General features: G+C 43.3%; 2 protein-coding genes across 3 annotated transcripts in view; one reads left to right on the forward strand and one right to left on the reverse strand.

Annotated features, from left to right (window-relative positions):
- Nucleotides 1-573: 573 nt before the first annotated feature.
- LOC134440419 (uncharacterized) lies at nt 574-19,526 on the forward strand. Of its 2 annotated transcripts, XM_063190509.1 has the most exons (20): nt 574-802; nt 882-971; nt 1,133-1,253; nt 1,455-1,671; nt 2,158-2,405; nt 3,994-4,142; nt 4,405-4,762; nt 5,161-5,279; nt 5,653-5,940; nt 6,064-6,156; nt 6,564-6,684; nt 6,838-7,060; nt 7,362-7,630; nt 7,905-8,050; nt 8,292-9,204; nt 10,168-10,359; nt 14,885-15,047; nt 15,722-15,999; nt 16,213-16,307; nt 18,922-19,526. In XM_063190509.1, exons 1-20 carry the CDS (start codon nt 782-784, stop codon nt 19,177-19,179), a joined length of 4,362 nt encoding a protein of 1,453 aa, XP_063046579.1. In that variant the 5' UTR covers nt 574-781; the 3' UTR covers nt 19,180-19,526. The 2 variants fall into 2 exon arrangements, with proteins under 2 accessions (XP_063046579.1, XP_063046572.1); XM_063190502.1 differs by having other exon boundaries at nt 8,292-10,359.
- A 2,410-nt stretch (nt 19,527-21,936) lies between these two features.
- Nucleotides 21,937-24,382, reverse strand: part of nudt13 (nudix (nucleoside diphosphate linked moiety X)-type motif 13) — an 8,405-nt gene continuing 5,959 nt past the window's right edge. Inside the window, exons 7-9 of the mRNA XM_063190530.1 lie at nt 23,477-23,588; nt 22,912-23,066; nt 21,937-22,343 (exon numbers count right to left, since the gene is read on the reverse strand). Coding sequence (XP_063046600.1) covers nt 22,155-22,343; nt 22,912-23,066; nt 23,477-23,588 — 456 coding nt within the window. The 3' untranslated portion in view covers nt 21,937-22,154. The remainder of the gene's footprint in view (nt 22,344-22,911; nt 23,067-23,476; nt 23,589-24,382) is intronic.

Here is a 24,382-nt window from a genome sequence, read left to right on the forward strand (position 1 = left end):
GAGTGAGCCAATCAGAGACGCATTTCCACGAGAAACACGGAACACTCTCTCGTTTCTCCACAAGCCACCTTGCCAGCTTGCAAAAACGTCTTGAAACAAAGCAACCAGAACGTTTTTTAAAACAGGACCAACGCGTAACACATTCAATAACAATTGGGAACACGGCAATATTAATTAAATGACGTTGAGAGGCCATCTTTAAGAAAGTTTTTAATGTAAACAAAGTCTGCCCCCATGAGAATAGCTCATAGTATCTCGGAAAGGGCTGAGTCGAAAAATGCTGCATCACCGGCTACTGACAAGTCAAGGGTAGCGTGAGCAATACAACAGCATATTGAAATTGGCAGAAGTTATCCTTTAACAAGGAGTAGTTGAATCAGTTTCCACCCTAATGTATTGTTGGGTCAGTTGGTTTCATTACATACATTACACAGATTCCCCTTGAATTTATCCCCTCTGACAGTTAAACAACGATGGCTACCTGACCTTTGATGGGACTTCACCTGTGGGGCCACCAAACGGTTTCCCTGCACACTCCAGCACAGACATCATCGCCCCCTTGTGGTCAAGGTTTGACAACCGTTTCCAAGGATCCATCTCTTACCAGCAGATCACCAACGGCTCTCTTCTAGAGCTGACTTCACAAGACATACAGGATTACTTTCCCGGCCTTAACTTCTCTGCTTCCTGGCTATTCATTGCTACATGGGACAAGGTTGCACTTTCCTACCTGCGTGAGAGAGCCCCAGAGTCTGTGAGGGATCTTTATGAAGTTTCTTCTATGGACAACAATTATCTACAGGTATAAACTTGAAATCATAATTTAAAAATGTGAAAGGTCACAGGTGATGTAATGTCATTTGCCATTTTTTGTTTTGCAGGAAGCATCATTTCAGGTGGTTTTGGTGTCAGATGGTGACATGTCATTTGTTCTTATGAATTATGGAGACATATCAGCTGTTGATGCTCAGGTAAGTTGCAGAACATCTGTCTTAATGAATAATGTGTAATAATGTGCACCCAGCTACAGTATTGAAAGTAAATGTACTTGCATGTGAATTAATTCGTGTGCTATGCTATTATCTCACACCCATTTTTTTTTTTAACAATTCACGTGTTTACATCTTCGTAGGCTGGTTATGATACTGCTGGATCATCCAAGTATTTTGAAATTCCTGTCAAGAGCACTTCAGATCTACGTCACTCAAGCAATGTTAACCATTATGGTCGATGGGTTTTCCGTACAGATGAAGGTAATTTCTACTCTACAAACTTGAATTCTCCATGATTTCTTGACGTTTTATTCATCCAAAAATGTAATGTGTGTTTAAAATTTGTGTTTGTGTGGTTCATTATATATTGTGTGGCGTATGTAAATGCAATATTTTTTTTACAAATGGTTGTAGCCATCATGAGTCAAAAATGATATGTCTGCTATATTTGTTTTTCAAAAGTTGAGGTAGGCAATGCTGAGATATGTGGACTCTCTGCATGTCCCGACAACAACCATGAGATAGGCCTTCACCAGGGCAACAGGATAGTGGGCGGTGAGGATTCTGAACCAGGAAGTTGGCCCTGGCAGGTCAGCATCCACCGCTCTGGGAATCACTTGTGTGGAGGCTCCCTGATCAACAATGAATGGGTCATCTCCGCTGCTCACTGCTTCCAAAGGTCAGCTTGAATTTGGATTTGTGGCATCTTGAAGTAATAACTAAACAAATTTAGTGGATTGGGAGGCTAAAGCAGTTGTCTTTTCTTTATCAGGCCCACCTTTATGTAAATGTGTTTGATAATGTGACATAGTTTAAACATGGGGTTAAGTTAAGATTTTAAGTTAAGATTTGACAAATCGAATGTTAACACTTGAACAGTAAAGCCCAGCAAAGGTGCCCGTGGCTTACTGTTCTCTGGTCGTCCGGCATTCGTCAGTGTATCCTTGAGTCTTTGTGTGCATCTGTTTTTCGTCAGAGACTTTTGTTTGTGTAATAACTTTGGAACGGACTGACTTGTATGCTAATGTTAATTTGACTAATTGAAATTTTCAATTTATTTATATGTAATGTAGAGAGCTATATAGCAAATTGTGAACATAAAAAGCGACCTTGGCCACTTTGATGGGCATTTTTCAATGTTTCGCTATTTCCACTTCATTGACAGCCCCTGTACGGCCCATCATACTGTGTATGTTGGCCGTCATCAGCAAGAAGGCAGCAACCCGAATGAGGTCCAGCGAGGCGTCATGACTGTGGTTCGACACCCACTCGATGATCTTGCGCTTATTCGACTGACCTATCCTGTCCGCTTCACGCCCTTCATCAGACCAGTGTGTCTGGCAGCCAGCGGCAGTGTCTTCATCACAGGGACCGAGAGCTGGGTGACAGGCTGGGGACGCATCCAAGAAGGAGGTGAAGGAATTACAGATAAGATTAGACTAGTTTCGAGGCCTTTACAATTTATATTGTAGTGACTATGGGGGTGATGTACATTGTACAAAGACTAACAAAGTTTACTAATGTAGGGACTACAATTTACACAACCCAAGGAATTGAAAATTGTTTAGATGATATGTGTAAAAAGATGTAATACAAGATTGTAGAGGTATGGGAATTTTACAGTATGTGTACATTGTTTGAATATTGCTGTATGCATCTTCTTATACCAGCATACATTGTCCTGTTAGGATATGTATGTGCCTTGCCTATATTGTTTTGAATGTCTTTTTGTTGTCCATGTTGTATTTTATCTACGTCAGAGTTGGAGTGTAAAAATGTGTGCAGTCAGTGGTTGGGGGTAAGGTTTGGTAATAATAGTGTCATGTCACAGTATGTAAGTTTAGTGCAAATACATGATGTTACCGTACATCTTACAAGACAATAGACTGTCAAAGCGGCCTGTAAAATACCACTGTGATGAGAGGAAAGACAATCTCCACAGACCGGTTTATACCATAATGTCATTTGATAATGTGGGTGTGCCGTGCAGGAGTACAGCAAATTAACAGGCATACAAGCATTCTAAATATTTAGCTCCTCCACTTAGAAGTTTAGTGGGCAAACCAAGGTTTTTAATGACCTCATTACTTTCCTTCATGAATTTATTTCCTCACATAAAAATCACAAGCTTCTAACTCGTAAATGTCTAATGTAGCATTCCAGATAATTACCTTGGAAACTGACTCTATCCTGTATGCCACATGTGTTCCTTTGCACAGCTGGTTTTGTGTGACTATAAAACTGATTGTGGGGAGAGAAACTCTCCTAAATCAACTCGCTAAGTGTTGAATTAGCATAAGTGATTGTGATTGCCTTTAGCAAAACCTACCGTAAGTGATCCGAGATGTACGATATGTACCAAAGGAACTTCTACAATCTAAACTAGTTTTTCTCAACGGGGGCAGTACAGCACCCCAGGGGGCATTGGGGAACTCTAGGGGGACGTTGAGAAGGATACAGCTGAGAGGATGTGGTGCTTAGTTGCCATTGGGGGGCATTAGTCCATTTAATTTTTTAATACTAAGGGGGGCGTTGTCAGGCTTATGATGTGGTCAAGGGGGCGTTGGGAAGCTAAGGATGAGGTCTAAGGGGGCGTCTGTTAAAAAAAGGTTGAATAACCACTGTACTGATCAAAACAGAAATGTAGCACAAAATTTAGCCAAATGAATGTAACAATGCATAGTTAGGTCTATATTCATTTTCCCAAACAGAATGGAACACTTTTTAAGCATTACGTATTTATCTAATCGCATTAAGTAATATGATCGAAAAGAAAAATGGTGCTGTACAGCAGCCTCCAAAGCTGGTGTATGAATGTGGAAATGTGAATATGTATTGTGAAAGTGCTTTGAGACAACAATAGTGGTGATACCATGCCATACAAATACATGTTGCTGCATGTATTGTATTGTATTGTAAAACAATTGTGGTCTGTATCCCAGAAGTCTGAGGTGTCTCTCTAGATTTTCACATAATTTACCAATGTCCTTCCTGGTTGCAGTGCCCCTCCCCTCCCCACAGACCTTACAGGAAGTGGAGGTGCAGGTGGTGGGAAATAAACAGTGCAGCTGTTCCTATGGAGACTATGCAGTCATCACAGACAACATGATCTGTGCAGGTGTGCCCAAAGGTGGCCAGGGCCCCTGTATGGTAAGAAGCCATTTAGAAGTATTTACTTGCTGTTGTTACATTACAAATATGCTCACAGACACTAACCCTAACCCTGTAATACTATATAAGACAGACTATCCATTCCCCACAACCCCAGGGTTATCCCACTCCACTTTGCCCTTTTGCAAGTTAGGCTACTTTGAATTCATACTTGCTACAGCATGCATCCTCTTCAGACTTGTCTGTCTAATTTCAGCTACAAACATCTGTTTTTTTCACCCTTTTTTCTTTAATATTGCAGGGCGATTCAGGAGGCCCATTGGTGAGCCAACAAGACTCTGTCTGGGTTCTCTCTGGAGTTGTGAGTTTTGGAATAAGCTGCGCTCATCCTAATTACCCAGGGGTCTACACCAGGGTGTCCCAGTATCAGAACTGGATAGCGTCTTACACCTCAGGCAATCCTCCAGGCTTTGTCCAGTTTGAGGCAGATCGACCAGACACGGATGGCGACTACACCTGCCCCAGCCCAACACCACCTGGCCCAAGCACACCACCAGCACCACCAACAACAACAACAACAACAACCAGGCCTTCAACTACTCCTCTTCCTGTGTCATCTTCCTCCCCTACGCTTACAACAACAGCTGCACCAAATGAAGGTATGCAAACAATCAGTAGAAAAGCCCAAGCCAAGAATTGTTCACTCCTGTCATCGTCTTTCAAATATCATTCTTTATTAAATTTAAGTGATTTTTGATTTGGTTTTCTGAGATATGTAAAACCATTTCAGTATAAACAGAAAGCTATCCAGTGCTCAACCTATCCCTTTCCCTTCCTCATACCTTTAGAAATTAGTGTCCATTGACTTAGAAATTAAGACAACTATACACAGCAGTGAGTATAAACTCTGCATATAAGTTAACAAATTCTTAATTTACCATTTGATTCATAACATAGGGTGCCCCTTCTGATCAATGGTCAGAGAGCGTACTAATACAAATTCATAATTTTATTATTTACTGTCAAACATGTATTAGTTATTTGCTTCTGGTTACAGGTGCATTGTATCCATTAGTGGGTGGCACTGTGAGTCCTCCACAAGAGAATGGGACTTCCTGCCTCATCTTCCTCAAATCGACGTTTAACTACTTTGGCCTTACTTACAGCCAGATAAACGTACGTATGTCACCTGTTACATTACACACACACACACACACACACACACACACACACACACACACACACACACACACACACACACACACACACACACACACACACACACACACACACACACACACACACAATAATGAGTTACTGTTCATATATTTGTAATATACTGACACCAGCATCATGTGGTTTCAATGGGAGGCTGTATAGATGCACTCAGCAATATTGAAATGGTGATTTAAGTAACTATTTCTGACAATGTTATCTCATCTACAAGGAGTGGTAGAATCATTTCCCACTATGAGTATACGTTTGGATGTGTTCCTTTCATTACAGTACATCTCTAAAAGATTACCCTTGAACTTATCCCCTCTGACAGTTAAACAATGATGGCTACCTGACCTTTGATGGGACTTCACCTGTGGGGCCGCCAAACGGTTTCCCTGCACACTCCAACACAGACATCATCGCCCCCTTGTGGTCAAGGTTTGACAACCGCTTACAAGGATCCATCTCTTACCAGCAGATCACCAACGGCTCTCTTCTAGAGCTGACTTCACAAGACATCCAGGATTACTTTCCCGGCCTCAAATTCTCTGCCTCCTGGCTATTCATGGCTACATGGGACAAGGTTCCATTCTCTACCCAGCGATTCTCTAGCCAGTCTGTAAGTCATTTTCACCAGAAAAGGTGAAAGAGTGTCTATCATGCAAGAAGGTTTGTCTCAATAGTTTTGTCTATAATTATTTAGCTTGTAAGTATTCATTCTGGCACATATGTTTTCTTATAGGTAGCATCCTTTCAGGTGGCTTTGATTTCAGGTGGTGACATGTCATTTGTTCTCATGAACTATGGAGACATAGCAGCTGTTGATGGTGCTCAGGTAAGAAATCAGCAAGTCATTTACACGCCTATTGCAAGAGTACTGTTGTCTCATTTAAGTTATTTTCTTAATTTGCCTTACATATATTCCTTCTGTGGTGAGTTGACTTTATTACGCCTCTTCTAATTGCAAGTGATGAAAGCTCTGTCCTATGCGGAAATTGATATTTTGACTCATTGATGAATTGTTTCTTGATAATCAATTTGTAAAATAGTGTCTCCTGTACGGTTATGTGTAAAACACATACCCTTTTACCAACAGGTGTTTGTGAAAGTCTTGTTGAAATGTTTAGCAACATTTTCTTTGGGTAATATTTCATATAAATTATTACTATTATTTTTTAAAATTATTGGTTTATTTCTTCTTCTTTTTCTTCTTCTTCTTCTTCTTCGTAACTATTGTTATAGGCTGGATATGATACTGCTGGGTCATCGAAATACTTTGCCATTCCTATTGAGGACACTTCAGATCTACATCGCACCAGCAATGTTTACCATGAGGGTCGATGGGCTTTCCGTACAGATGAAGGTTGTTTGTCTTTCTTTTCTTATTAATTATTATATTTTTAGTATAGTCATTTCTGTTTTTTTGGTCTGTCATTTATGATCTATCATAATCTCTACCTACCTCTTACCTATCTCCACTGCTGCTTTACTGTTTTATATTTCTGCTCTTCATTAGGTGGTGGATCCAGTGCACAGGTGTGTGGGCTCAAAACCTCCTCAAAACCCGACAACAACCATGAGATAGGCCTTCACCAGGGCAACAGGATAGTGGGCGGTGAGGATTCTGAACCAGGAAGTTGGCCCTGGCAGGTCAGCATCCACCGCTCTGGGCATCAGATATGTGGAGGCTCCCTGATCAACAATGAGTGGGTCATCTCCGCTGCACACTGCTTCCTAAGGTGAGTTTCAAAGCTCCATGTCACTCAAACAGAACCGTTGAAACCCTCTTCATTAAATAAAAATAAGCATTTGATCTAATTACGCTTTGTTTATGTCTCTTGTAAGCAGCTTGATAAAACGCATCCTGCATTAAAATAAGCATTTAATTGTTCTATGTCATGTTGAGTACGGTTGACTATCCTGTTTTCAGACACAAAACTAGATCAGTAATTCACATTCTACTGTACCTGTGCAGGTGTTGAGCATAATATGACCCCTTTCGTCCTACGAAGAACGGTCTTACTCTGTTTTCTCTTCCAGTCCCTGCACACATCACCTAACTCTCTATCTTGGTCGTCATCGGCAACATGGCACCAACCCAAAGGAGGTTATGCGAATGGTGGCAGCTGTAGTGCGACACCCTGATTATGACTTCAAAACGTCCAACCATGATGTGGCACTGGTTCGAATGACCTATCCTGTCCGCTTCACGCCCTTCATCAGACCAGTGTGTCTGGCAGCCAGCGGCAGTGTCTTCATCACAGGGACCGAGAGCTGGGTGACAGGCTGGGGATATATCAAAGAAGGAGGTGAAGAAATTACTCACGCAACTTCACTGGACTAGTTGACATTTTTATGACACAATGGGATGATATTACATGTGTGAAGAAGTATGATATAATACATTTTTTAAAAAGTAGAAAAAGGACTAGCTATGAGTCGAAATACAGTATGTCATTTATAACCAACTTTGACTAAATCAAATGTAAATGCCAATATTTAATTACTGCCATTATCTAAAGAAGAGGTAAATCACTCTTTTTATAAACTACCTCATAACCTGAATGCCCTTCTTGGTTGCAGTGCCCCTCCCCTCCCCACAGATCTTACAGGAAGTGGAGGTGCAGGTGGTGGGAAATAAACAGTGCAGCTGTTCCTATGGAGACGGAGCTATCACAGACAACATGATCTGCGCAGGTGTACCCAAAGGTGGCAAAGACTCCTGCCAGGTAGGAGATTATCCATAACCTTGAAAAAAATCCTGGGAACAATCCCAACACAAAACCTGTATTTACCATAGTCATCCAAGACCATTTATTTTGAGAACATGGAATTCTTCAGAAGTAAAATTGTGTAAAAGAAAAGGTATCAATCGTATGCCCCATGCACTCTTGTTTTATCAGCTTTTATCATTAGTGTTTTTGTACTTTGACTGAGTATTTTTCAATCTTTAATGTTTGAATAATTTAGCTTGATTCTGGAGGCCCATTGGTAAGCCAGCAAGACCAGGTCTGGGTTCTCTCTGGGGTTGTGAGTTTTGGAAGAGGCTGTGGTCGACGTGGTTACCCAGGAGTCTACACCAGGGTGTCTCAGTACCAGGACTGGATCCACTCCGTGACCACAGATGATCCTCCTGGCTTTGTCCAATTTCATGCGCTGGGGCCAGACACGGACAAGGACTACATATGCCCCAGTCCAACTCCACCTGGGCCAACCACACAAACGACAACCACAGCAAACACTCCAACATCCACTACTGCACCCATAACCACACCCGTTCCCACAATGAGCGTGTCCCCCACCTATTCATTGCCTACAAGCCCTGTTGTTTCATCCTCAACTACCATGTCAAGCACAAAGTCTCCATCAGCCTCCCCATACACTAGCCTTTCAGTAACAACTGTCTCATCCTCAACACACTCTGACACTCCCTCACCAGGGACACTTCACACGACAGCTACAGTCACAAGCCCTAGCATTATATCGACTTCGGCCTCAAATACAGTGCCATCTGAAAGCACACTAATGACTGACAGCTCTACAAGCGCTACTACTACTGTCGCCTCAGCTACATTAACATCATTAACTTCAACGCTAACAGCTACTACTGTAAACGCTACTGTGATTAGCAGTCCTACAACAGCTACACTTTTAACCACATCAGCTCTGGACATAAGTGCGGGAACTAAATCCGCATCCACAGCTGTCTCCAATACGGTATCAACTGAAGGCAAACCGCTGACTGAAAGCTCAACTAACGCTCCGCTCACTACAGTAACATCCGCATCATCTGCCTCAGCTGTGTCAGATGCTTCTGCAAGCACCACAGTTGATTCAACACTCTTAACAACAACTGCAATGCCTGATGCTACCGTGACAACAGGTTTGTCCTCTCAGTCTACTCCTTCCATCTCAGTAACACCACAGGCTTCCACAGATTGGAGTGCATCTACAGGTTTGTCCTATCAGTCTACTTCTTCTATCTCAGTAACATCGCAAACTACCACAGAGGTGAGTACAACTACTAACAGCATATCTTTCACCACAACTGATTCTGTCTCTAGTCCTTTGACTTCATCTCCATCTACCCAGGTGCCATTCAACACCACTGTTAGTCAAGAACCTTCAACCACCTCACCTTCCCCTGCATCAACAATCCCAACCTCCTCAATCACAGACACCTCCACAAATAGACCCCTAACTGTCTCTGCTACTTCTGCTTCTAACACTGTCTTTCCTTCTACTACCACTCAACAGTTCTCCTCAAAAACACCAAGCGCATCTTCTGTGATAATGCCCAGCACACCCTCTTCTTCAGACACTTCAGCCACACCAATAAATCCTGTACCACACACCTCCTCTTATCCTGTTTCAACCACGAGTGCCGTCATTTCACCCATTACCCAATTTACCACTAACCGACCTTTCACTTCCACCTCCCACAATGCACCAGACACCTCACCTTACCCTGTTCCTACCGCCAGTGCAGTCACCTCATCAATTGCCCCATTTACCACTGACCAAACTTTCACTGAGTTACCAACCACTCCAACATCAACATCACCTAAATCTGCATCTACTATCAGCATCTCTACCTCTACGTTCGTTCCCCTCACAGCAACTACAGCTAAAACCACTAATCATAACAGTCCCTTCACCTCTCCTTCACCTGAAACAGGGGAACCTTCAACCGAACTTCCGATTTTGTCAACCGTGTTAACGGCCACCTCCACCAAGCCGGCACTCACAGCTACTACCTCCACCTCTACTTTCGTTCCCCTCTCAGCAACTACTGGTAAAACCACTAATCATAATAGTCCCTTCACCTCTCCTTCACACGAAACAGGGGAACCTTCAACCGAACCTCCGATTTTGTCAACTGTGATAACGGCCACCTCCATCAAGCCCCCACTCACAACTACTAGGATACCTGGCATCTCAACTAAGCCTCCACTCACAACTTCCAAGACAGCTGGCATCTCAACTAAACCCCCACTTACTACAACCATGATGGTAGACACCTCAACCTCTCCACCAGGTAGGTCCTGAAAGCCTTCATATTGATAATAATTGGTAATTTAATTTTATTTTGAAATTGACAGTGTGTGGAATCGTTTGCAAGGGCTTGATAAAAGGATATGATGCAAAAAAAATATATGTTGTTGACAGATTTGTAGGGTGCGTTCAGGTAAATTGGGCCATCAGCTAAATTGAGCCGGATAAGAATTGGGTGTCTCATTTCTTTTAATTCTACAGACTAATTTTGGTTGCTAGGCGCCAGCGTGAGCAGGCTGTCCTCCGGAGAGCTCTGTTTGTTTTTGTTTTTATTTGTCTTAATTAAGTGTTTTTTATTATTATTATTTTACTTTTTACCATTAGCGTTTTAGTAGACTATATTCAACACATGAACATGCTGTTTGAAGAGGATTTCAGCACTTCTCAGCGAAATAACTGGACGTATTCGAGGGAGCAGCTGCTTGCGCTTAAATCAAATGACGCACTCTGCATCAGCCGCATACCGAAAGACATCCGACGGCCGTACCGCGGCTGCAGGGCTGGACAGAAAGTGAGGAAGAGAGCGCTGGCCAAACGGTGGAAATTCAAACCGGCGATCCCTTCGTGTGTGATGGGCAATGTAAACTCGCTATCCAACAAAGCGGATGAGCTGGGAGCGCTGGTGAGGAATGACAAACTGTACAGGGAAAGTAGTGTGATGGTCTTTACGGAGACGTGGCTCTGCAATAACATCACAGACGCCACTATTGAACTCCCTGGTTTCTCGCAGGTCAGAGCGGACAGAGACCCCAGTCTAAGTGGCAAAAGTAAAGGGGGCGGGCTTATTATTTATATCAACGAAAGATGGTGCAACCCCAATCACATAACTGTGAAGAACATTATCTGCTGCCCAGATGTCGAGTTATTATCTGTTAGTTTACGTCCCTATTACCTCCCCCGTGAATTCACGAATGTTATTGTTATGGCAACATATATAAATCCCCGAGCCACGGCCGAAACTGCATGTGATGTCATCCACTCTAACGTTGCCAAACTCCAAGCGCAATACCCTGATGCCTTCATTGCCATATCAGGAGATTTTAATCACGTGACTTTAGACTCAGCACTGCCATGCTTTTATCAATATGTCAACTGCAACACACGACAGAACAGGATAATTGATCTTTTGTATGCCAACATTAAGGATGCTTACACTGCAACTCCCCTCCCACCACTGGGCAGATCAGATCATAATTTGGTCTTTCTGCAGCCACTCTATACTCCACGTGTAAGGCGAGATCCAGTTACAAAAATTACAGTGAAGAAGTTCTCACCTGAGGTGGATGAGGTTATGAGGGACTGTCTAGCTTCAACTGACTGGAGTGTTTTCCAACAATCGTGGGGGGAGGACATGATTGGGCTTGCACACTGCTACTCTGACTACCTGAACTTCTGCGAGGGACATTGTGGTACCCACAAGAACTGTGCGCTGCTTTCCAAACAACAAGCCTTGGATAACCAGCAATGTCAAGGCCCTCCTGAACAAACAAAAAGAGGGCATTCAAGGATGGGAGACCAGGAAAAAGATGAACAGGCACAGGTTGAACTAAAGGTCAAACTGAAAGAGGCAAAAGAGGAGTACAGACAGAAGATAGAGGTGAAGCTGCAAGATAACAACATGCATGCAGTGTGGGATGGGATGAAAAGTATGACTGGAATGAAGAAGAGCAGTAGAGGGGTTGAGGGGGACCTGAAAACCGGGCCAATGAATTCAACCAACTTCTATAACCGCTTTGACCATCTAGCAGCGGGTGCTGCCCCCACCCCCTCTGCTAGTGCTGCCTTTGAGGGAGCCCTTTTCACCCACCATCCATATGTCCCCTGTCCTCCATCTCCCTCCCTCCAGGAGCCGTCTCTGTCACAGTGCCGGGGAACAGAGAGTCACATGATCATCATCCAGCATCTCCGCTCTCACAGCACCTTCCCTCTATAATCTCAGCAGACCAGGTTAGAGCAGGACTGAAGCGTCTTAAAACCCTAGGAAGCTGCAGGTCCGGATAGGGTGTCACCACGACTGTCAAGACCTGTGCTGCTGAATTGGGGGAGCCACTGGAATATATATTCAACCTGAGTCTACGTCTTGGTAAGGCACCAACTCCATGGAAAACTTCATGCCTTATCCCTGTCCCCAAAAAAGCCACATCCAAAAGACATCAACGACTTTAGGCCAGTAGCCCTCACTTCACACATCATGAAGACGATGGAGAGGCTGCTGCTGAATACCCTAAGACCACAGGTGAACCATGCACAGGACCCCCTGCAGTTTGCATACCGGGAGAAGGTGGGAGTGGATGATGCCATCTCATACCTACTGCACAGGACACACTCTCATCTGGATAAAGGGAATAGCGCTGTGAGAGTCATGTTCTTTGACTTTTCCAGCGCTTTCAATACCATCGAACCCTCCAGACTGGAAGAGAAGCTCCTGCAGATGGGTGTGGATGCCCTCCTAGTCAACTGGATCACTGACTACCTTACAGAGCGGCCACAGTTTGTCAGACTCAAAGACTGCCTCTCAGACACTTTAATGTGCAGCACGGGAGCGCCCCAAGGTACTGTGCTCTCTCCTGTCCTTTTCACCTTGTATACCTCAGACTTTAGTTACAACACAGAGACATGCCACATGCAGAAGTTCTCAGACGACACTGCAATTGTTGGGTGTATTAAAGATGGGCAGGAGGGGGAGTACAGGGGACTGGTGGATGACTTTGTGCATTGGTGCAAAATCAACCACCTTCAACTCAACACCACAAAGACCAAGGAGATGGTGGTGGATTTTCGGAGGTCCAAGCTAGCTCTGGAACCTGTCGCTATTGATGGTGTTGAGGTGGAGATTGTAAGCACATATAAGTATCTAGGGGTATATCTGGATAACAAACTAGACTGGTCTGCCAATACAGATGCAGTATACAAAAAAGGACAGAGTCGGCTATACTTCCTGAGGAAACTACGATCATTCAATGTGTGCAACACACTCCTCACTATGTTCTATCAGTCTGCGGTTGCCAGTGTACTTTTTTATGCAGTGGTATGCTGGGGTGGAAGCATAAGGAAGAGAGATGTTGCGCGGCTTGACAGACTGGTGAGGAAAGCGGGCTCTGTTGTGTGGGAGAAGAGCTGGAGAACTTCACTTCATTGTCAGAAAGAAGATCTTTGAGCAAACTGCTCACCATCTTGGACAATAAGGCTCACCCACTCTACAACACAATCATCCAACAAAAGAGTGTGTTCAGCTGGAGGCTGAGAGCACTGAAATTCAGGACTGACAGACTGGGGAAATCATTTGTCCCTAGAGCCATGCAACTGTATAATTTGTCCATTAAGGACAAAGAGAAACTCCTGGACTTTTCTGCATGACCACCTTATTTATTTTTATCTACTTTTTTTACTTTTTTATTTTCATATTCTTTTTATTCTTTTTATTTTTATTTTTATTTTTACTTCTCTTTTTAATCTACAGAGCAAACTGGACAAAGAATTTCCCCTTGGGGATAAATAAAGTTTAATCTAATCTAATCTAATCTAATCTAGACTAACCACCACAAATGTACTGAAATTGTTGCAACATTACTACTCAATCTGTTTAAAGTCATTTGAATTGCATAACACTTTTTTGATGGGCAGGGGGAACCCTAATATGCAGAGTGACAGAAGAAAGTGAATTTTCAGTCTTGCCAAAATAAGAAATCGTCTAGATAAAATAAGGATTATATACAGTAATACTGTTTTCAGATGTGACAAAAACTGGAAAAACGGGTATGTTTTTAGGTTTGAATTTGTGCCTTTAATCTGGAAAAACATAGTTGGGGCAACATTGTGAACTTTAAATACCTAAAAATGTCAACAACAAAAAAAACATCAGCCCATTTGGGCTGAACATGTTAAGGTAAAGTGGGCCGCCCCTTTCAGGTAATTTGGGCCGCTTTTTTCTATGGGAATTATCATTCATATTTTCTACAAAAACAATGTGACTATTATTGAAGATGGAGGTGTCAGGGGAGCTCTTTTAATGAAGTTGTGATATCTTTTTGGAAACAGATGTGTTGGGAAAAAAATGGAGGAATATTAAAATCATCACTAATTTTCTTTTTCTTTTGTGCAATTCTTAGTTTTACCATTGAAATGAATAGGTGGCCCATTTTACCTTAATGCATTTTTTTCATCCAGGATGACACACCTGTCACTAAAACTTGTAAAAATGTATAATTTTGTTGTTGAGTCATGTTACGCTGTTATGTTTGATGTTCTTCCTCAGATTGAGTCTTTCTGAATTTACCGAAAAGTGGCCCAAATTACCTGAATGCACCCTACTGTAATGTAAAGTCACGCATTATGAACATATAATAAACTAATGTCTTGTAAATAGTGTCATAAGTTTATAACAATGTAAAGGTATGATTACATAACTTGCCAGTGATTTAATGAATGCTTAACTGTCCCAAAATTGCAGTTGTGCATGTTGTTGTGTGTATTAATACCATCACTGCAATTTGTCTGACTGTTCTTAGAAACCTGCGGCGTAGTTCAGCAACAAGAGAATGACACGTTGTCTCATGGGTCTTGGCCTTGGATGGTTTACTTACTTGGTAAACGTAACATGGTGAGGCATCGATGTGGTGGCGTTCTACTGACGAAAGAATATGTCTTGAGCTCAGCAGAGTGCTTTCAAAGGTAAACCAAATGTAAAATTACACATGGGGGGCACTGTGGCGCAGCATGCTAAGCCCCCCCCCCAAAAAAAACACACACACACACACACACTTTGTATGGGCCTGCATGCTAAGCCCCCCCCCCAAAAAAAACACACACACACACACACACTTTGTATGGGCCTGCATGCCCATGGGGACCAAGGCCCTTTGGTCATGTCCCAACCCTGCCCCATATCTCTCTCCCACTCGTTTCCTGCCATAATCTTCACTTTAATCAATAAAGGCACAAAATGTCAATAAAGGCACCAAAAGCCCCTAAAATATATAGAAAAAATATATACACACAAGAATGCTGTAAACATTCAAACTACAAGTGAAACAGAATTGAATTGAATTTGAATTTCTTCCTAGATTATCTGTACCATTAAAATGTACGTTTCAACATTTGCCGTTGTTTGTCCTTGTTTTCCCTACTTATACCACAGTTGTTACTCCATGACAATAGAAGTATGAATACAGTACTGTAAATGAATTGCCACGGTAACTTACTTCGTACTGAAATATAGCACAATGATTTTGGAAATGACTTGGCTTCTGGCTACAACTTCCCACATTATGTATTATTTTATATATTTTACCATTGCCTAAAAATCATCACCTCCATATTGACATGACACCACATTCTCTTGACAGGTTCATGGAGCCGGCAAACATACATGACTGGCAAGCCTTGCTTGAGCTTCATTGGCAAAGTGATGGATCTGTCAGTTTTTACAGCAGACGGAGAATCACAAACATCACCTTCAGCAATCACACGCACATGCCCAACGCAGTGATACTTCGTCTGAACAGGCCAGTGCAACTGGGTGTAAGTGTTCAGCCTGTGTGTACAGACTTGGAAGAAAAGCTTGACCTAAGCTCTGCCTCATCATGTTGGATCACCGGTTGGGAAAAGTCGAGAATCGATGGAAGTGAGTGTTTCGTGTGTGTTTGGGTGCCGGTGTGTGTGCAGTGATCGTCAGGCTACAACATCAAAATTGTGATCAAAGTTTGGATAGCAGTAAAAGACCTGTGCATGTGTATTCTGAATTTATGCTGTAAATTCAAAGTGTACTGCTTCTTTGGTGTGGTGCCATTCATTTTTGTTGTTTGAATGCATTTTAATCCAGTTTTAATTCTGACAGATTTGACCCTGAGGGAACTAAAGATTAATCTGAGGGAGTGTGGGAACTCCATTCCCCCTCATCACATATGCACTAAACCACTCTACTTACCAAAGGTAAACTTACAAAATTAAGTTATATGTTCCAACACACTATTTACTGTATAATCGACCTCTCTTCTTATAGCAGGCCAAGCAGTGGGACATGACAATACAGTTAGCCCTGGTGTTTGGATTTTCCCATGACTTTTACCAATTACAGGACCAGCTGGCAATTAGCCTGGGTATCGCGACTGACAGTGTCTTTGTATTGAGATTATGTTGTGGCTAACTCATGGTGTTAATATCTATGATCACCTGCTGAACTGGTACGTCATTGCCTTACACACATTCCACCCACTGAGTCATTGGAAAGGCTCAAAATGGATTGCCTCCATATCTCAACAGAGTCTGAAATGTTGCAGATAGCATACCTGGTGGTCAGACTAAATCGCGAAATGTTGTGCAGCATCGTGGTTAGTAGTCTATGGCCAGGCCCAGCCTAAAGTGGCAATAGCATCTTTGCCTTAGATACACTGTAACAAATAGCTGTTTATTTACGGCAATTCTGCAACAGCATTCTACTGTTTTTCGAAAAAACAGACAACTACTGTGAAAATATTACTTTGAGTCACATATTGAGCATAAACAGTAAGTACTGCACAATAGCAGTATTCGCCGTTGTGGAAAAAACTAGAGATGCACCGGATCCTGATTTTTAGGATCCTGCCGGATACCAGATCCACTGAATAAGATCCTCGCACACGTAGGCCCTTTTTATTACGTTGGCGCAAACTATTTTTTAGACTCATTGGCTTATTGCCACACTGCCTGCAATAGCCGCTTCCAAAGGGATTTCACTCCATGCAGTGATTGGGGTTGTGAAAGACTGAAAAGCCTAGGCTAGACATGCACCAGACCCTGATTTTTAGGTAACATGCCAGATACCGGATCCACTGCTTAAGATCCTGCCGGACCCGGACCCTGTGAAAAACTCTATTATCCTGACGGATCCGGAACCGGAACCGGATCCGGTGCATCTCTAGAAAATAACAAGTTATTTTAGGCAGCACCATTGAAACCCATTCATCCTCCACTTGTCCGTGATCACCATCAAACTTCAATACCACCTGAAGAACTGAAGTCATTCTGACTGGTTAGAGATTATCTGATATCAAGCATGATGAAACAATTTCTAAGGAAACTACAATACTTAAAAAGTGCTTGATGCAGCAAAGTGTGAGTAGCACATGCATTTTGATAGTGATGAAAGTGTGAATGGCTGAAACATTTTAAGAACTTGTAACACTCTTGCAACAAGCAGCCCCATCTAAACCAATCTGCTAATCAGTGCCTGGCCTCACCTGAGTAGGGCTGTTATGCCATTATTCAATTACGGGCGTCACCTGCCAAGGGCCTGATGACTCTGGTCACATGGTACTCTTGCACCTGTATATAAATCTGGACTATCAACACTTCAGTTGCTTGCCTGCCTGCTGGCTGGCCTGCATGGCACAGCATAGCACTTGTTTGCCTACAAGCTTGCCTACAAGCTTGCTTACATGCTTGCACACTTTCCTCTTTGTGAAAGCTTGCTGTATGTGGCATCATTTGTGGCATTGTTGCATATAATGTGCCTGCTGCAAATAAGGAATTGCTTTGAGAGCTAGCTTGTAGTGCTGCTTGTTTGCTGTGCTACTTGGTGTAAAATCATTTTTTAAAGACTGACCAATGCTATATTCATCATTGGCTCATCAAGAGATACAGTAAAAAGCCCACCTTGCACACTATCATTGTAACATAGCACTGCGTACTCTGAAATTGTATTCATGCCCACACTTTCAAAGGACCGCCGCAAACCATTTTCTCAATACAGCATAGCGCCATAGTATCATGCTCAAGGCACTCCAGTCATGGTGAACGATGGGAGGGTGGGGTGGTAACATGGCCAGGGTACCACAGTTATGGAGAATGATGGGTGGGGTGGGAAGTTGCCATGGCCATATTCATGAATACAACTATGACCCAGTATTTGCCTGTCATCACACAGTACAATTCAACTTTTTAACTGAAATGTACTGTTATTTTTTTCTGTAGAGTACTGTTATTTAACAGTTCAATTGCTGCTGAAAACATGTTATATACTGTGATACATTAAACAGCAATGAGCTGTATTTGATTTTTGGTGTGAAATAACAGTAGAATTACAGGTAAATATAATTGCCAGTAACTGCAGTTATTTTGCAGGGAAATTTTCTTAGAGTGTACTGTACAATTATTCAAGCATTCTTTTTGGACTGGCTTTAAATCTCCTTTTTCGATAATTATTGCAAACGCAAAACAGATTGTTTGAACAAGTTAAAGAGAGAAGTAAAAATGTGCTATAATGAGGGAGGGCATAGTCTCATTCAGGGCTGGACTGGCCATCTAGCATAGCGGGCATATCACGGTGGGCCCCGCGCCCTAAATAGGGGCCCACGAGGGTGCGGGGGCCCACTGGTTCTGCACGGCTAATTATGAGGGCCCCCTTTAAGATGCAGATTTACATGTTAACTTAAGAAAACAGTTCACTTATACAACACAAACTACAATAATGCTTCACACATACTGTATGTAAGCTTTAATGGTTTGATTTTGAAGCTTGCATTACTGCACCCAATATAAGGCCTCTGTCTCTCCTGTGTCTCTGCAGGCTGCTGTTGGATGCCCTGTGGTGTGCCAGTTTGGACAGTACTGGTTTCAGATGGCCATTGTTCAGTCACTCAACTCGTCCAGCCCCACAATTTCTACCTTCCCTCGGTTGTCTCTCTACCGGCAACTGTTGCTGGACACAGTGGGGCTTCGTCCTACACCCCCCATCACAGAGAGTTTAGCAGCAGAGACATTCTCCCTGTCTCTGTCTGTACTTGCCCTCTCTCTTATCATCTCAGACAGCTTGAAGATATCCTGATCCACCCTGTAGAAAAATGTAGATGTTTATGTTTTATGTTCATGTTTGTCTCATAAATTAGTGTTTGTTTGTTTCCCAATGATTGCTACAAGCACCCCATATTAATAACTAGATTCATTGGATAAAAAATAGGCTGATCATTACAGCGATACATTATGATGCAAAAGTAAATAGTGATATCTATTGGTTATAAATCATGAATCTGATATTTATAGAGATGTCTTCATTCTTCGAATGTCATATTCCCATATGGTTTTTGCGTATTCATTTTTAATTTTTGTATTGTAAGCATAATGTGTAATGTCTGCTAGTCCGATATGTATGCTGGTTGTGTGCTCAGCACTACAAGCGGAAGACTCGTGAAGAATAAATTTTCAATGATTACACTGATTACAATGATTACCAAGGTGTAACCACCATGATCATGATCATGATATGACAATACACACCATGATCTTGTCATAAAGAATACCAATATTCCTAATTCTACCTGGTCAGACACAACTCACTTCTGGCCTCAAGGAAGCCTCTCACAGCAGTTAATGTTACTCCAATGTTGCTAAACTTTCCTTATGGATTGCCTGCAATGTTCTGCAACAGTGCTGCTGCATTCCACCCGTCATGATCTCAACCCTGATATGTGTGCAGTTACCATCTGTTGGGTGATATTTAATCAAATATTGGTGACTTCGATCCCTCAGCCTTTCATAGATAAAGGATACATGCATCTTCTCCGTGCTTCACTCGGAGCATACACAGACTTCAGCACCACACACGTGGACAGCTTTGGACACATAGATGAAGGTGTACGCTCGCGCGTGGACAGCTCCTCATGCAACATGTGGTGTCGGAATGGCGGTATGAAAAAGTGTGGAGATGTGTCGGAATGGCGGTATGTCGGAATGGTGGTTGCCCCCCCCCGTAATCAGTGGCTAGTCTTTTGACTAATAGGGTGTCTTAATTGTCTTTCCAGTAACAATTCAGACAGAGACCGTTAAATAAATATACACCATGTCATGTCAGGTTAAACAAACCAAATACTCTTTTACATCTTTTGTAAAGCCTGCTTTATTCACCTTGCAAACTTTGATTGGTGAGATTTACAAACAACGTCACAGGTTTTCACAAAGTTCAGGCTTTCAGAGGTAGAGCAGTAACAGTGAATAGAAGGCTACATTGTGGTCTGGTAGTGGTAAGGCATTAGCTAAGCACCATCAGTCGACTCTACAGACTGTGAAATAGACTACTACAGACTGTTCTTTGCACTATGGTAAGTGTAAGGCCTTCTGGAGTACAAAGAAAAAGGGTCCCACTGCAATCCAGGAAGAAATGAATCCTAATGGCATTACCTGTAGGTTTCAGGTTTCAGTTTACATGCACCCATGTTCTTTCAGCTCATTGTTCTGCCATTGAGGTTCTATTGACAGATGTAATCCACAGAAGTACATGTGTATTTACCTTGTATTTGCCATGGCACATTGCATAATACACCCGTCCCATCAGTGGCATGCACAGACATTTTGAGGGGCAGGTGTTGAAGGTGGGGGTGTGAGGGCATGTGGAGCTTCCGACTGTCTCACCAGGCCATGGAGGCTGTATATTATATCCGGGCATTATTGTGACATGCGTTTGATCGTGAAGCATTTGTAGATTATCATGTCAACATGGATCACAGTAAATTGTGACAAAACAATGTTCAAAAAAGTACTTTCAAAAAGGGCCTTTTTTTTGTCCAGTAGGGCAAAGGAGCAGGTGCTTTCGCCTATGCGTTCCATACCACAAACGGGTGGGGACACCAGGTTTTTACATTATATTACATTACACTTACCTGCTCAACAGATATTTAGGCACATGCTATTGGGTTCTGTCCCTGGTGCATTGTGGGGTTACGTGTCTTGCTCAAGGGCACATCATCTATGGATCCTGGTCTAGGGAAAGGGAACCTGTACCCATATGATCCAATGACCAACTCCCTGACCATTAGGGCTATGTCTGCCATGGCTGCTTGAGTTCATTTTGGGTCATTTGCCAACACTATCCCCATTTCTTCATTTCCCTGCTTTTCCTGTCTGATTTAACTGTCAAATCTCAAAAAGCACAAAAATACCCCAAACACAATTACAAAATCAGAATAATAAATACAGGCAGTGGGGGGGACACTTCATCTGTTTAAGGATTTATGGTAAGGTCAACCAAGATGTTGAGCACTGTGCGTAAAAAGGGGCGCCCAACCCCTATGCTTTTTTTTATTTTTACATCATCAGTGGTGTGCGAGTTCCTCTTTGCAGCATGATTGGATTACTTTGTGGAACCTACGCAACCTCCCGGCTACAAACGTAAAGTCCCAGGGCCAATTTAACCCCTGATTTATGGCCCCATTGTCAAAAGTCTCAGAGTTTGGCGTCTTGGCACATTTGCCAAACTTTGAGCTACATCTTGAATGGATTCTGTTACAGAATCACAGTTTATCATATTGGTTCATTGTTGTCCAAACAGAGACAGTATGCAACAATAGTGCCCTGGACCATTCATGTCATGTCAGCTTCTCCTGCCTTGTCACACAGTGCATGTGACGTCATAGAGTGTGTGCTGTTCTCGTCTTTACGATACCGTCTACAGTTGCCAACCAAGTCAGCTGGCCAAAATAGCCTACAGTTCCTTATTGGCAGTTTGCTGTGTGAGAGCTAAGGTGAGATGGTGTGTGTGTGTGTGTGTGTGTGTGAGTGTGCATTTGTGTGTGTGTGTGCGTGTGTGTGTGTGTGTGTGTGTGTGTGTGTGTGTGTGTGTGTGTGTGTGTGTGTGTGCATTTGTGTGTGTGTGTGCGTGTGTGTGTGTGTGTTCTGCTAGTGTTCTGTCTACTGCTGCATCCACACGTCGAACAGCAAATGTGCGATGGGGCAGTGTGTGTGTGTGTGTGTGTATATGTCTGTGTCTGTGTGTACAGTATCTGTGTATTTGTCTGTGTGTGTATTCCGCTAGTGTCCCGCCTGCTCCTGGACCCACTCTTTAACCAGCTGGTGTGCGATGGCGTATGGGGGTGGCAGCCAGAAGGTGGGCGTCTGGCCGGGGGGGTTGCGGGGGGGCTTCTTCAGACTCAGAGCCTCCTGCACCTCGCCCAGCGAGAACCAGCGGGCATCCTCCAACTCCTCATGGTCCACATTCACCTGCACAGCACAAAAAGACAGAGAGAGAGAGGGGGGGGGGGGTTGCTTAGCCTGATGACAGCTAACAAGCACTGGCCATTTGCTTTGTCCGTTTGGATCAGCCTATCAGGTGTCAAGTGAATGACAACTGTTAGTTAGTTTCACCCACAGGCTTCAGCTCTGCCTATGGGATGATTCCAGCTATTCATTTACTAGCATGGTCTGGCTTGCCAGGCGAGCAGCTAAGGGGCCTCGCATAGTCGACACATTGTTACGCATACGTGGCCACAAGGCTATGCATGGCTACGCCGCACGTATTACACGTCGATGCACAGCAAAACATGTCCTCAGAAGGAGAGAGGGACAGGGGGAGCATCGGGAAATGACCCAGGTCAGGAATTGAACCTGGGTCGACCGCGTAGCAGTCCAGTGCTCAGCCCACTATGCCACGGCTGGGCCACGTCCTCAGAATTTGTGATACTTGATGTGCGTTACATGGGGATGCTTTTGCCGCTAGAACAGCAACATGTTATTTGCTCGCGCTGGCTAAGTAAGAACCCTAAATGTAACGTAATGTAGTGTGTCTTACCTGAGTGTTGCCGGGGGCAACAAGGGCGTGGCAGGCCACCATGAAGGAGCTCTGGGGGAAGGGCCAGTGCTGAGATCCCGACACCCGCAAGGACGCCAGTTCCAGTCCCACCTCCTCCGCGATCTCTCTCCTCAGAGTCTCATCTATAGTCTCACCTATTACACACACACACACACACACACACACACACACACACACACACACACACACACACACACACACACACACACACACACACACACACACACACACACACACACAAATGATGTTAGCTCTAATCCCACCTCTGCCACAATCTCTCTCCATAGAGTCTCCTCTGCATTCTCACCTACACCACACACACACACACACACACACACACACACACACACACACACACACACACACACACACACACACACACACACACACACACACACACACACACAAACAGTCAAGGGCATCAGTTCCAAACCCACCTCCACCAAGTCTGTCCTTAGTCTATGTTTCACTGCTCTCTATAGTCTCACTGCTCTACAACAACACCTAAAACACACACACACACACACACACACACCCTCCTCACCCATGTCGCAGAATCCGGCGAGTGCGCTGTACATGCCGCGGGGGAAAGTGGCCTGTCTTCCCAGAAGACACCTGCTGCCGTCCGAGATCAGAGCAATCACCACTGGCGACATCTACAGGGCAACACACACATTCATTACACATACAGAAAACACCTGCTACTACTGTATAGGATCTACACAGTATATACCTGCATGCCGCATTGCTAATTCTGTTTTATTGGGGACAAAGTAGGTCCTCCTTAGGGTAATATGTGTACCCATCCAAAGACCAGCCTCCTCACCATTATATTAGGCCATGACTGTTCATTTGACAAACCTAACCACCAATCTACAGTCCCAGGAAAAAGTTTGTACACCCTTTGAAGTTTCTTACATTTCTGTCAAAATTGATCATAAAACATGGTCTGATCTTCCCGGAAATCTCAAGAAGGAACAATCAGAGTCTGCTTTAATTAATTCAACCCAAACATTTACATGTCATCATATTTGTATTGGTCATAAGGCTATAACATTCACAGGACAGCAGGGCATAAGTAAGTGCACCCTTGCATTAAGTAGGTTTTAACCCTCAGTTAGTTGCGATATCATCAACCAGACTTGTCCTGTAGTTGCAGATCAGATTAACAAAACAATCGGTTTGTATCTGGTCTCCCTCTTCTTTAGAGAACTGCCTCTCATCAGCAAGGTTTGTGGGATGTCTGGAGTGCATAGCTTTCTTGACTTCATGCCATATAATCTCAATTGTTTTTGTCAGGGCTTTGACTGGGCTATTCCAGAATGTGTATTTCATTATTATGAGGCCATTATAAAGTCGATATGCTTCTAAAGTATGGGTTGTTGTCACATTTCAGGACCCATACTCTTGTGTGCTTCAACTGTGTGACAGACTTCCTCACATTTTTTCT

This window comes from Engraulis encrasicolus, chromosome 2, assembly GCF_034702125.1.
Source record: "Engraulis encrasicolus isolate BLACKSEA-1 chromosome 2, IST_EnEncr_1.0, whole genome shotgun sequence".
Lineage (NCBI taxonomy): Eukaryota > Metazoa > Chordata > Actinopteri > Clupeiformes > Engraulidae > Engraulis > Engraulis encrasicolus.